General features: G+C 43.1%; 1 protein-coding gene across 1 annotated transcript in view; it reads left to right on the top strand.

The window, feature by feature from the left end:
* The window catches only part of SLC13A1 (solute carrier family 13 member 1), a 53,957-nt gene that overhangs the window by 26,249 nt on the left and 13,731 nt on the right, over positions 1-13,977 (top strand). Inside the window, exons 7-8 of the mRNA XM_016228140.3 lie at positions 1,231-1,382; positions 9,637-9,756. Coding sequence (XP_016083626.1) covers positions 1,231-1,382; positions 9,637-9,756 — 272 coding nt within the window. The remainder of the gene's footprint in view (positions 1-1,230; positions 1,383-9,636; positions 9,757-13,977) is intronic.

Raw genomic sequence — 13,977 nt, 5'->3', positions numbered from 1 at the left:
TGACTGACAAGAAATCAGCAGTCATTTTAGGCTTTATCAAAGGACCAGATCTGCAAAAGATCTCTGAGACTTGAACAGGAATGGAGATAGTCTAGAGAGAAGGGACTGCTGGCATCCAAAGCAGGGAATCAACAACAACCTAAAGAAGTAGCAGCTTGGCCTAGTGAGTAGAACATGGGCCTAGGAGTCAGAAGGACTTAGGTTCTAATTCTGGCCCTGCTGTGTGACCTGAGGAAAGTCACTTAACTTTTCTGTGCCTCATTCCTTCATCTGTAAAATGGGAATTATGAATATGAGCCCTATGTGGGACAGAGACCATATCCAACCTGACAAACTTGTATCTACTCCAGTGCTTAGTTCAGTGCCTGGCACAAAGTTAGTACTTAACAAATACCACTTTAAAAATAGTCTCTCCTCTCGAGTGGCAGGGTGAAGTGTTTTTCAGAACTGTTTCCAGGGTGAAGGAGGTCTTCAGGTGCTTTTTATTGTCATCTCCCTTCCACACCCCGGCTGATTACTGAACATTTGAAATTTGGATTGCCCACCCCACTTTTGAAAGGAGAGGATTGAGCTGACTCTAACACCTGAGGAATAAGGAAGGCTACCTGACACGTGGTAAATGTGGGGCAAAAATGCAACCATGTGGATGCTACCAAGGGGCAAGATTGGCATCATTAATGGTACTTAAGTTCTTACTGAGTGTGAAGCCCTGGGCTGAGAGAATACAGCAGAAGCAAGATGCAAAATCACCACCTTCCAGGAAACTATGAGATCTGCAATCCTGTGCAAAATCTGGCTATGTGACCATGTCCTGCACACCATGTCTTGAAGATGGAGTTACAGAGCCCTCACTATCTACTGAAGGGATCCAGATCTGTTAGGATGACAACAGGCTGCCACCTTAGCTACCTCACCGGTTGCCACCATTGCTTGCCCCGAGCCACACAGCAGTGTCCTGGAAGTGTGAAGAGCCGATCCAGCCTCTGCCATCATCGATACACGAGATCATGCTACAGAAAGTGATGGGTTAGGGGGAAGGGGAGTTTTGGAGGACAGGTTCATGTCACGCACTCAAAATGGCCCCTCCTCGCTGTCATGTATGTCACATTATTCCCAGTTTCATGAACGGTGCTTGGATTGTGCTCCTGGAGATGCTGGAAGGGAATGGGAAGTTGGGGAGGAAGGCAAATACAACCAGCTTGACATTAGCCCTTTCTCTTGTTTGAACAGGATCCAGAGCCAGGAAAGAAATATCGAACCCAGCGGGACCACCAAATGTGCAAGCTGATGTGCTTATGCATTACTTACTCTTCGACCATTGGAGGGCTGACCACCATCACTGGCACATCCACCAATCTGATCTTTGCAGAACATTTCAATGGGTGAGTGGAGTTATTGACTGGTTCATATCATAGGTTTATAGGGATCCAATCATAGGTCTACAGGGCTCCATATCACAAGTCTACAGGGTTCAATTTATTGAACACTTACTATGTGCAGAGCACTGCACTAAGCACTTGGGAGAGTAGACTACCAGAGAGTTGGTAGATATTTTCTCTGCCCACAAAAAGCTTAGTGTCTAGAGGGCTCCAGGAGGTCATCTAATCCAATCCTCTCCCTCCAAGTGGTCTATGTTAAAACATCCCAGAAAGGTAGGTGTCTATCTCATTCTTAATCATTTCCAGAGGCTCCACCTGGTAATATATGCTGGTGTCTCCCAAAATCCTGACCCTCTAAACTTGAAGATTGTCCTTATATTCTTAGTTGAAGTCAGTCAGTCCTGAATCTCTGCATCAGATGGAATTCTTTATAGATTTAAAACCTATTATCTGTAGGAAAGCTAGTTAAGAATTTTAGATAATGATAATGCCAGTGAGAAATACTGAAATGCACCCAGTAGGACCCAACAAATGTCATATGTACAGAATGTCTAAGAAAAGATAAATTTACAAAGAGGTGGCTCAGAGAAGCAGCGTGGCTCAGTGGAAAGAGCACGGGCTTTGGAGTCAGAGGTCACGGGTTCAAATCCCGGCTCGGCCATTTGTCAGCTGTGTGACTATGGGCAAGTCACTTAACTTCTCGGTGCCTCAGTTACCTCATCTGTAAAATGGGGATTAAGACTGTGAGCCCCACGTGGGACAACCTGATTCCCCTGTGTCTACCCCAGCACTTAGAACAGTGCTCAGCACATAGTAAGAGCTTAACAAATACCAACATTATTATTATTATCTTTGAAAATGCAAGCAATTCTGGTGTCCACCAAAGTCCATTCAAGGGGTCAAAGCTCCTTTCTACAGAACCAACATTACTGAAGCCTCTTACTCTACCTTTGGTTGCATTGCTGACTAAAACTCAGAAGTAGGTGATTCCAGGACTTAATCTGTCAGGAGGAAAATTCCTTTGAAGTCTAATGGTTGAATGATGATCTGGCCTAGTGGTAAGAGCCTGGGCCTGGGAGTCAAACGGCCTGGATTCTAATCAATCAGCGCATCATATTTATTGAGCACTTACTGTGTGCAGAGCACTGTACTAAGTGCTTAAGAAAGGGCAGTATATCAGAGTTGGTAGAAAAGTTCCCTGAACACAAGGAGCTTGAGGTCTAGAGCGGTAGACAGACAGTAATATAAATAATTGGTATATACACTAGTGCTATGGGGCAAAGAGTGGAGTGTTTAGAAGCAGTCAAGGAAATATGGAGTAGAGGAATCCTGGCTTCACCATTTACCTGCTGTATGACCTTGGACAAGTCACTTAACTTCTCTGGGCCTCAGTTATCTCATCCATAAAATGAGGATTGAGTCTGTGAGTCCCATGTGGGACAGGGTCTGTGTCCAACCTGATTACCTTGAATCTCCCCTAGCAATTAGAACAGTACATGGCACATAATGAGTGCTTAACAAGTACCACTACTATTATTATTGCTATTATAATTATTTTGCTGCATAGGTCAAAGGTCACATGTCCCAGCCAAAAATAGAGGGATGAAAAAAATTTAGGAAGTATGCAAGGGAGATTGGGGCTGGGAGTTGTCCTTTGAAATACTGAAGTCAATTTTCTCAGGGTCTTTGGTTAGAGGCTTTGGTTAGTGGTTTTCAGGCCACTAGGGACCTGCAACTGAGGCAGTTGCAACTGTGAATTTCTTAAGGGCAGGGACTGTGTATACCAACCCTGTCATACTCTCCCAAGTCCTTAGTACAGTGCTCTGCACAAAGTGAGCATTCATGCAATACCACTGATGGATTGATTGGTCTGCTGGATGTGAAGTGGGAGTTCCTGAAAGGAGGGAACATGTGAAAATGAAAGAGATGAGAGCGAAACACAGTGTGTAGATTGGTGTTCAAGGAGTATGAAGGGCTAAGTTCCTGGACATTAGCATGGTGTAGCGGATAAAGCACGGGCCTGGGAGTCAAAAGATCATTGGTTCTGATCCTGGTTCCAACACTTGTCTGCTGTGTGATCTTGGGCAAGTCACTTCACTTTTCTCTGCCTCAGTTACCTCATCTGTAAAATAGAGATTAAGACGTTGAGCCCATGTGTGATAGGGACTTTGTCCACCCAGATTTGCTTGTATCCACCCCAGTGTTTAATACAGTGCCTGGCATATAGTAAGTGCTTAACAGATATCATAATCATTATTATTAATTCTGGGTAAATGCACAACTTGGAAACCAATGGAGAATGCTGGGCTTTGACAGGTAGTGTGAGAAAATCATCTGGCTTTCATGTAAGTCCTGTCTCTCAGGAATCTTCTCCCTGCTGGAGCCAGGAACATTCTGAATTCCTGCTTGTAAAGTTGGCATGATCCTGGAGATTCATAGCCATAATTCATTTATACATCTGTAATTTATTTACTATATCCATAATTTACATGCCCATGATTATTTGTATAGTCATAATTTATTTATTATAACCATAATGCATTTACTATACCCATAATTTATTTATATCCATAATTTATTTGTACCCATAATTCATTATATCTGTAATTTATTTATATTGATATCTGTCTCCCCCTCTAGACTGTAAACTCACTGTGGTCAACTTGTCTACCAACTCTATTATTTTGCACTCTCCCAAGCATTTAGTACAGTGCTCTGCATTCAGTAAGTGCTCCGTAAATATGATTAATTCAGGAAAAAAAATCCAAATAGAAGAGTGAGAGGTGTTGGAATTTTTGAGATGACAGCTCAGAAGGCATATCTCTCATAGAGAGTTCATCTAAAAAAGGATCCATCTAGTCTCTGTTTGTATTTTGGAATGAACCCTCTGAAGCCTCCCTGAGATAGGAAGCCAATAATTTGCCCCAGTTCAGAAACAATCAACTAGAACATTAATCAGTGAGATAATAATCAGCCTAGACTTAAGCTGAGATTCACTCAAAAGGCCGGATTCTGTGCTCTCCCTGTAAAATGCCCTTATTACTTCCATATTTTTTAGACCATTTCCTGATGTTTTTGTCAGCATAAGATTTTCCTGCATTTTAATAATTTTTCAAGTGTCAAGGATAAAATACAACTCCAATATTGGGACCCAGGTCTATTATCCCAAACTTTTCCTTGACAGAGGCAGGGGTCTCTGAGCTGACGTGAAGGTGTGCCTTTACCCCCAAATACTAATTTTGTGTGCCCAAATGAGTCTGCAGGAGCAGCAGATGTGCAAGAGTACTTTAGACATTTAACTTTGGATCACTTGAATCTGTGAATCTCAAGACTTAATTGAGTTTCTGTCAAAAAAAATCCCTAGATCTTACATGAATCAAATTAATGACTAAGTCGATTCCATTGACTGATTGATCAATCCTCCTTCAGTTTGTACCTGGCCTCTGAAGAAACAAGCGCTTTGAACACTGCTCCAGAGCTTAGAACTGTACTCCAGTACTTAGAACAGTGCTTGATACATAGTAAGTGCTTAACAAATACCATATTAAACAAGGTTTAAGATTTCCAAACTTAAAAATGACTAGCTAAACTGTCCCCACAGGCAAATTCCTGCCTGTCTTACTGACAAGCAAGTCTCAAGTCCTCTAAACTCCATGCAGAGTTAATTTATAGGTGAACATGGCACAGTGTTACTTTCAGGTTAACAGGAAATGTGTCTGCTAATTCTCTTGAACTTTCCCAAATGCTTAGTATAGTACTTGCACACAGTAAATGCTCAATAAATACCACTGATTGATTAATTAATTAGCAGGGAGGCAGAAGCTATAGAAATTTGCTGTGAAACGTTGCCTAGTGAAACTGGATTTGGATATTATTTTTTACCACACCAAAGTGGCATTTCAAGCCAGTTATGTTGGATAAAAGGCAGACAGGAGTCCTTGACCAGATCCTCTTTAAATGAACTCCTCCAAATCAAACATTTAAGCTTTTTCAGATGTTATTTTTCCTTATCTTAGGTAGGGGATACGTGCGTATGGAACACCAAGAAAAGGGTACTGCTCACAAATAAGCAGACTCCAGGAGCTCTGGACAGCAAAAAGAGATTTTTCCTGAGCCCTCAATTTGGTGGAGCTATCCTCTATTTATTGTGGCTGAGCCCTTATTTCACTTTTCATGTTTAGAAAGAAACCCTTGGACATAGCACCTTGAGGTGCTATTGATAAGTTGGGGGCTCTGGAAAGTGAGGTAATTTGGTCTCAAAAGCCATTCCTCCTCCTAATCAGTGGAAAAGTGGGAATAAGAGTCTTACCAAATCCTTGGCTTCCCCTTAGAACTCCCTGCAGTTTTGTCATTAACCAAAGAACACTCTGAGCACAAAGGTACAGAGCATTGTGGGTAATAGTACATTGTATGTGTATGTATGTTTGTGTGTTTGTGTGTGTGTGTAGATACGCTGTATGAAAAAGTTCCCTGGCTAGATAGACAGTAAACAACAAACAACTGCTTCCCGAATCCCCCAAATGCGTTGTTTTCCTTTAGCATTAAGAGGGACACCACCCAATGTTAGACTTCCTGGGAAATGATGATAATAATAATAATTGTGATGCTTATTAAGTGCTTACTATGTGTCAGGAACTGTAGTGAGCTCTGGGGTAGATACAAGATAATAGGGTTGGATACAATCCCTGTCCCACATAGGGCTCACAGTTTTAATCCCCATTTTACAGACGAGGGAACTGAGTTACAGAGAAATTAAATGGTTTGTCCAAGGTCACACAGCAACATGTGGCAGAGCCAGGATTATTCATTCAATAGTATTTATTGAGCGCTTACTATGTGCAGAGCAGTGTACTAAGTGCTTGGAGAACCCAGGTCCTCTGACTCCCAGACTAGTGTTCTTTCCACTAGGCCATACTGCTTCTCAAAAGCAAGTCTGCCCTCTGAGGAACCAGAGACAAGGCTAGGGAAGGATGCTGATAAAACACACAGGCTGACTATAGAGGCGGCAGTAGGAGGCTGGTCCCTTGGGTGGGAAATACAAGGGCTGAGCACAGCCTGAGAGAGAGAGAGCAGTGAAGTTGGTGGTGTTCAGTTTGCTTGATAAATCAGCCCTACAACTGGATAGAGAACTGAGCAGCAGGGGAGACTTCCCACGTTCCTCCAGTGTAATTCCAGGGAGAACTAATAAAAGAGTTTGCCCTGGGCTTAGTAGGGCTTTTGGAACTGATGCAGAACAAAGGAGTCTGGGGCAATGTTTCCAAGGTGGGTTCGATATAGATTGACATTTACCTGGGAAAGTTCCAGCTTTAAAAGTTGGCAGTTTGAGAATAATAAACTGACATCCTGGATGGGAACTGTTTCAGCCCAGCAGGTCAACACCCCACTATTCCCAGCTGTTTGAGCTAATTTTAATTTCAAAACATCCATATCCAGGCTGGATCACACTCAGTCTGAAGTCCTTTCTCCGTCATCCTTTTACTTGGATTTGAATGCTTTATTTATTCCATCCTCAGACCCTCAAAACTGATGTACATTTAATTTATTTTAATGTCTATCTTCCCTTCTAGACTTTGAGTTCCTTGTGGGCAGGGAACATGCCTACTAACTACATTATATTGTACTCTCGTATGTGCTTAGTACAGTGCTATGCACACAGCATGCCTTCAATAAAATATGATTGATTGATTGAAGTTAGTTTTATTCCCTTAGCATTCTGGAACCTGAAGTGGGGGCATTCCAGAATGCTAGAGGTCTTCACCCTTTCTTCCTTCTCCTCTTAATGCCTCACTTGGGTCACTGAGCCAGAAGGAGAAACTGTGTAAGCCTGGGATGGTGTCCTTTGTCAGATTTTCCACAGAAATGATGTAGAGTCCATATTGCCAGACTGCTTGTTTTTTTTTGTTTTGTTTTGCTTTGCTGTCTGTCTCCCCCATTTAGCCTGTGAGCCCATTATTGGGCAGGGATTGTCTCAATCTGTTGCCGAATTGTACATTCCAAGTGCTTAGTACAGTGCTCTGCACATAGTAAGCGCTCAATAAATACTATTGAATGAAAGAATGAATGAATCACGAAGGAAGGATATATTTAGCATCACCTGCAACTTAAGCCCTTTGACCCTAGATAAACATAATCTAATAGTAATCGCCTTGGCTGCTGAATCATTCATGAACTCTTCCCAGGTTCCTGTTATTTTTCATAATGAAGTAGGTGGCCAAATCGTTGGGGATGAGGGATGAGGAGAGAGTTAAAAGTCCGGAACAATTGGCAGGGGTGACGGGCATGGGCGTCAATGAGGGAAGAAAAATAGTTTTGCCTGGCAGAGGAGAAGGCAGAGTTAATGCAGGAAAGGATAAATTTGAAATGAATAAGATTGGCTTGATGCTTAGACTTTCACCAGCAGCGCTCAGCAGCTCAAGCATAAGAGCGGAGGAGGTGGACAGAGGCAGAGATCCAGGGCTGCGGGTTAGTGGAGGCAGAGCGGAGGAGGGAAAGGAGAGCGAGCGAGTTGAGATGACTAGAGAGGGTGGAGTTGAGAGCAGTAATCTGATCATGTTAGGTTTGAGATGTTGGTAGGTCATCCAAGTAGAGATATCCTTAAATAAGAGGAGCGTGGCTCAGTGGAAAGAGCACGGGCTTTGGAGTCAGAGGTCATGGGTTTGAATCCCGGCTCTGCCACTTGGCAGCTGTGTGACTGTGGGCAAGTCACTTAACTTCTTGGTGCCTCAGTTACCTCATCTGTAAAATGGGGATTAAGACTGTGAGCCCCACGTGGGACAACCTGATTCCCCTGTGTCTACCCCAGCGCTTAGAACAGTGCTCTGCACATAGTAAGCGCTTAACAAATACCAACATTATTAAGAGGAAACATGAGACTGAAGAGGAGAAATCAGGGCTGGAGATGGAGATTTGGGAATTATCCACATAGAGGTAGTTGTTGAAGCCATGGGAGTGAATGAGTTCTCCAAGGGAGTCAGTGTATATGGAGAATAGAAGGGAACCCAGAACTGAGCCTAAATAGACTCCCATAGTTAGGGGTTGGGAGGCAGAGGAGGAGTCCAAGAAAGAGAGTGAGAATGAGCGGCCAAAGAAATAAGATGCTATTGATGTCTGTCTACTTGTTTTGTTTTGCTTTATTTCTCCCCCTTCTAGACTGTGAGCCCGTTGTTGGGTAGGGATTGTCATAGGGATTGTCTCTATCTGTTCCCGAATTGTACTTTCCAAGTGCTTAGTACAGTGCTCTGCACACAGTAAGTGCTCAAAAAGTACAATTGAATGAATGAATGAAAGAAGAGAACCAGGAGAGGACAGTGTCCATTGAATGAATGAATGAAAGAAAAGAACCAGGAGAGGACAGTGTCAGTGAAGCCAAGGTAGGATAATATTCCCAGGAGAAGGGGGTGATCGAAAGTATCTAAAGCAGATGAGAGGCCTAGGAGGATTAAAATGGAGTAGAGGCCATTGTATTTGGCAAGAAGGAGATCACTGAGATGGCAGTTTCTGTAGAGTGAAGGGGATGGAAGAGTGTTAAAGGAGAGATTTGCAGGAGAGGAACTGGAGACAGCAGGTGTAGACAAATCATTCAAGGATTTTGGAGAGAAATGGTAGGAGGAAGATGAGGCAATTACTGAAGGTAGCTATGAGGTAAAGAGACTTTTTTTCTAGAATAAGAGAGACATGGGCATGTTTGAAAGCAGTGGGGAAAAAGCCATTGGAGAGTGAACAGTTGAAGATGACAGTCAGAGAGGGAAGAAAGGAGGGGAAAGTGCTTTGATAAAGTGCAAAGGGAAAGGGTCAGAGGCGCAGTTGGACGAGGTGAATTTTAAGAGAAGGCAGGAGATCTTCTCTTGAGATATTATGTCTCAGTGACTTTGTGTGTGTGTGTGTGTGTGTCTTTGTGTGTATTTTAAAGAGAGAGAAACAGGAGACTGGGGAGGAAAGAGGAGAGTGAAAAAGGACAAGGTGGGGAATAATGAGGGCGGGGAAAGGGAGAGTGAGAAGGAGAGAGGATGGGATGTGCGTTGGGGGAGAAAAAGCAGAGTCAGCCTAGTGCACAAATAGAACAGGCCAGGACTACTGCCTGCTGTTTATGTCTGGGAAACTTTCCCCTTTAGCTAACAGTGGTGAAAAATCATTTCCTTGGTTTGAAGAATTTCCCCTCCTTTGTAAGACCAACTGCTCACCTTTAGGGTTTGCTCCACATGGTGTGTTTTGATTCCCCTGTCGGATCCAACAATAATCATGTTTGTTTCTTTCTCAGGCGCTACCCAGATTGTCAGTGCATCAACTTTGGATCTTGGTTTCTGCTTTCCTTTCCCGCTGCTATTCTCATCCTTATCTTGTCCTGGATTTGGCTCCAGTGGCTTTTCATGGATTTCAAGTAAGTAATAGAGAGAGGCAGGTGGTAAAGCAGCATGGCCTAGTGGAAAGAGCACAGGACCAGGTGTCCGGAGACCTGAGTTCTAATCCTAGCTCTGTCACCTGCTATGTGATCTTAGGCAAGTCGTTTATCTTCTCTGGTCCTCAGTTTTCTTCTCTTCAAAGTGGGCGTACAATACTTCTTCTCCCTCCCTCTTAGGTGATGAGCTCTATGTGGGACAGGAACTATATCCAACATGATTGTCCTTAGCTTAACTAATACTACTATTATTATTACTCCCACCTTTTGAATCAAAAAGCTAAAAGAAGAATGAATCATCTATGAAAAAATTCCAGGGAAATGTATCTAGAGCACACAGCTCTGTGAACTTGGGCAAGTCACTTAACTTCTCGGTGCCTCAGTTTCCTTATCTGTAAAGTGGGGATTAGTACTATGAGCCCTTTATGAGACAAGGGCTATGTTCAACCTGATTATTTTATAACTACACCAGCATTTAGTACAGTTCCAGGCACATAGTAAACGCTTAATAAATACCACACAACCACAGATATTTTCACTAATCTTATGCCTATGTTGTCACTGAGGGAGATGGACACTGGGACATTTTTAAGACATTTTAATGATCTGGGCTTCCCTTTGGTCTATCACCATTTTCGAAGATGATGCCCCAGATTGTGAGTTTTATCCATCCATGCTGCTGGAAGTGACTGAAAAGATAGATCTGTTACTGACAGTCTTAGCTCTTTGTACTGTTGCAGGGGATATTTGCAATGTTTTGTACGGTCTTCAGTTTGCCTCTTGGTATCCCAATCTTTCCAAAGCCTCAATTAAAACCAATACATTTCTGATGGTTGTGAGCCAAACTGTTCAGCCTCCTTGTTACAAGAAATAACTTCACATTCATCTCATCACCTTACAGCAAAATATCCCCTTCAAATCTCTTATAATGTCTCTCAAAAAAAAATAAACACATGGATTTTATATAGCACAAGACAGGATCCATTGTGGGCAGGGAACCTATCTACCAACTCTATTATATTGTAATACATCAATCAGTGGAATTTATTGAGCACTTACTATGTGCAAAGCACTGTTTTAAGTGCTTGGGAGAGTACAACACAAGAGAATAAACATACACATTCCCTGCCCACAGTGGGCTCACAGTCTCTCCCCAGTACTCAGTTCAGTGCTCTGCACACAATAAGTGCTCAATAAATATGCTTGATTGATTGATGGCAAGTATTGTTTTGATATCAATTCATGTGTCCCTTCTGAAAGTTATTCGTATGTCCCTTTTTGTGCCAGATGGGTTGAGAGTGAAATAGGGGAGATTGCCAGTGGGGACATTCCCGATGAAAATAGAAGGTGGGCGTCCATGGTAGATTTACCTGGAAAATAAAAAAGCCTCTTAAATTTCAGGGTTTGAATATTCCCCTGGATTTAGCACTTGGAGGGATCTTTTCTAAAATAAGAAACTTTAATTGTGTACAATTCTTTGCATAAGAGCTAGCCCCCCACAAAAGATTCAAATTTTTTCATATTGGGAACTTGCCTGCTAATTCCGTTGTATTGCCTTCTCCCAAGGTCTTAGTGCAGTGCTCTGCACATAGTAAGAGCTAAATAAATACCATCAATTGATTGATTGATTGATTGCTCCTGCAGCCATTGTGTGCTGTCAGTGACACAAAGGTCTGCGTGCTGCCAACTGGTGAACAAGAGCTGTTTCTTCAATTACTTTGGGAACGGGCTTGTTGTGGTACTTTCCGTTGGGCAGTAAGCATGCTTTCACCAGGCGGTTCTTGGCACAGATTTCTCAAGCTGGCCCGACTGCTGACATTTTTAATATCTCCTTATTCCTCTTCCTGGTTTTGCTCCGGAGCTGCTGAGTCTCCATCCAAAAGGCAAGGAGAGACTGGAACTTCTCCAATCTGTGTGTCCAGATTGTGCAAGCAGTGGGGGGTGGAGGGGAAGCTGTGTCACAAGGATTGGCAGGTGCACATTGGAGGAGAGAAGATTTTTGCCTGCTTAGCCCTGCACTCCTTTCTCCAATCACGCAAAGCTGGTGAAACTCCACCACTGTTCAAGGAGTAATACTACAGAATGGGCTTTTGAGAATCCCAAATGAGGGAAAAATCAGCTGGTTTGTGGCTCTAACAATAATAATAACAATAATAATGGTATTTGTTAAGCACTTACTATGTGCCAGGCACTGAACTAAGCACTGGGGTGGATACAAATAAATTTAGTTGGACACAGTCCCCGTCTCATGTGTGGCTCAGTGTTTCAATCCCCATTTTACAGATGAGGTAACTGAGGCACAGAGAAGTGAAGTGACTCACCCACAGTCACACAGCCGACAAGTGTCAAAACCAGGATTAGAACCCATGACCCTCTGATTCCAAGGTTCATGGTCTATCCACTACGCCATGCTGCTTGTCTTACAGGATGCTCTGGGAAAGATGCGTGTATTTGCAATTACCCCAAAAAAGAAAAATGAAGAAAATTAAGGGCCAGCGCACTTTAATGGTAGCCTGTGTGGAAAACAGACCCACGAGGTGCCTTCATTATGAAAAGTCCATAAATCATGATCAGCAGCATGGTTAAACAGTTCCCCTTGCCTTTCACTGTGGTGTCACAGCTGCACACTTCCATTCTTAAGCTAATTTTTCAGTGTCCTTTTCAGTCCTCCAGGGGTGTCACCTCCAGAAGTGAGATTGAAAAACAGAAATGATAAGCCGCCTCTCTGGCGCAGGACCCTCCATCCTGATTAGTGGGCTTGCTGAGAACACAGTTACCTCACCCATTATAAATGACCCAAACATATGGACGGGAGGTATTCTCATTCATCAGTGCCACAGGATGTATTCTAGAGCAGAGGCTGATGTATTTGTCGTGAGCTTCGTTGATTCTTCTGTAAATGCATTAATGTTCATTTGCAGGGAGCAGATCAGGCTTCTGACTTAGACCTTGCTGCTCTGTGATAGAAGAGCATCATTGGAATGAAACGTTCCAACAGTTAATAATAATGTTGGTATTTGTTAAGCGCTTACTATGTGCAGAGCACTGTTCTAAGCGCTGGGGTAGACACAGGGGAATCAGGTTGTCCCACATGGGGCTCACAGTCTTAATCCCCATTTTACAGATGAGGGAACTGAGGCACAGAGAAGTGAAGTGACTTGCCCACAGTCACACAGCTGACAAGTGGCAGAGCTGGGATTCGAACTCATGAGCCCTGACTCCAAAGCCCGTGCTCTTTCCACTGCGCCACGCTGCTTCTCAACAGTTGTCTCTGAACTGTGGTTTTCCATAGAAAGAAGGTTCCACTCTTTTGCCATCATGTCATCTCATAGGGAGCGATACAGCTTAGTGTTTTTCTGTAGAAGCTGACTTTCTTGCACCTTGGATCAGATAAGCACAAGATTACCAAGTGCCCTTTAATTTAGAAACTATCCTTCATTCTGCTTTTGCTTCCCCATGGACTTAGTTACTTCCTTCTAGTCCAAAGTCCTCCAAAGGTGGGGAGAGGGGAGAAGTCTTGGAAACCCATAGCTTATACATGGTTCCTGGAGCTAGTAGATATTGTTGGGGGGGGGTCTATGGGGAATCTGAATTGAGGAGTAAAAGTCTTGATATGGAGGGAAGAGTGGGAAGGAATTACAATTTTGATAATTGTTAAGCACTTACAATGTTCCAACCACTGTGGTAAGTTCTGGGGTAGATAAGTACAGGACAGTGATATTGGGCATGAACCCTGTTCCACACAAGATTCATAGTCTAAAAGAGTAGAAGAGGTATTGAATTTCCATTTTACAGATGATGAAAATGACTCTCAGGTAAGTCAAGTGATTTGCCCAGAGTCCCTCAGCAGGCAAGCAGCAGAGCTGGAAATATAACCCAGGTCTTCTGACTTCCAGTCCTGTGCTCTTTCCACTAAGGCTATATTACTTCTCCAAGGAAAAGGAGCAAGAACTAGCAATCTCTTGGGGGAGTGAGTAAGGATACTGCGGGGAGAACTAGTGATTCACCTTGGAGGAGAGCAGGACAACCTACCTGTGCCTGATACAGGACTTTGAACAAAGTAGGTGCTCAATAAGTACAGTTATTGATGCTAAATGACCATGGGAGAGAGAGGAGGAAGAGGAGGAGGGAGTAGAGATTCTTCTCTTAACCTCGGAAACTTGATCATTTGTCATCAAGTGGATGAGGAAAATGTTGGCTTTA

Source organism: Ornithorhynchus anatinus, chromosome 10 (genome assembly GCF_004115215.2).
Source record: "Ornithorhynchus anatinus isolate Pmale09 chromosome 10, mOrnAna1.pri.v4, whole genome shotgun sequence".
NCBI classification, from domain to species: Eukaryota; Metazoa; Chordata; class Mammalia; order Monotremata; family Ornithorhynchidae; genus Ornithorhynchus; species Ornithorhynchus anatinus.
Note: the sequence above shows the minus strand (reverse complement) of the source record. Positions and strands in the feature narration are given on the sequence as shown.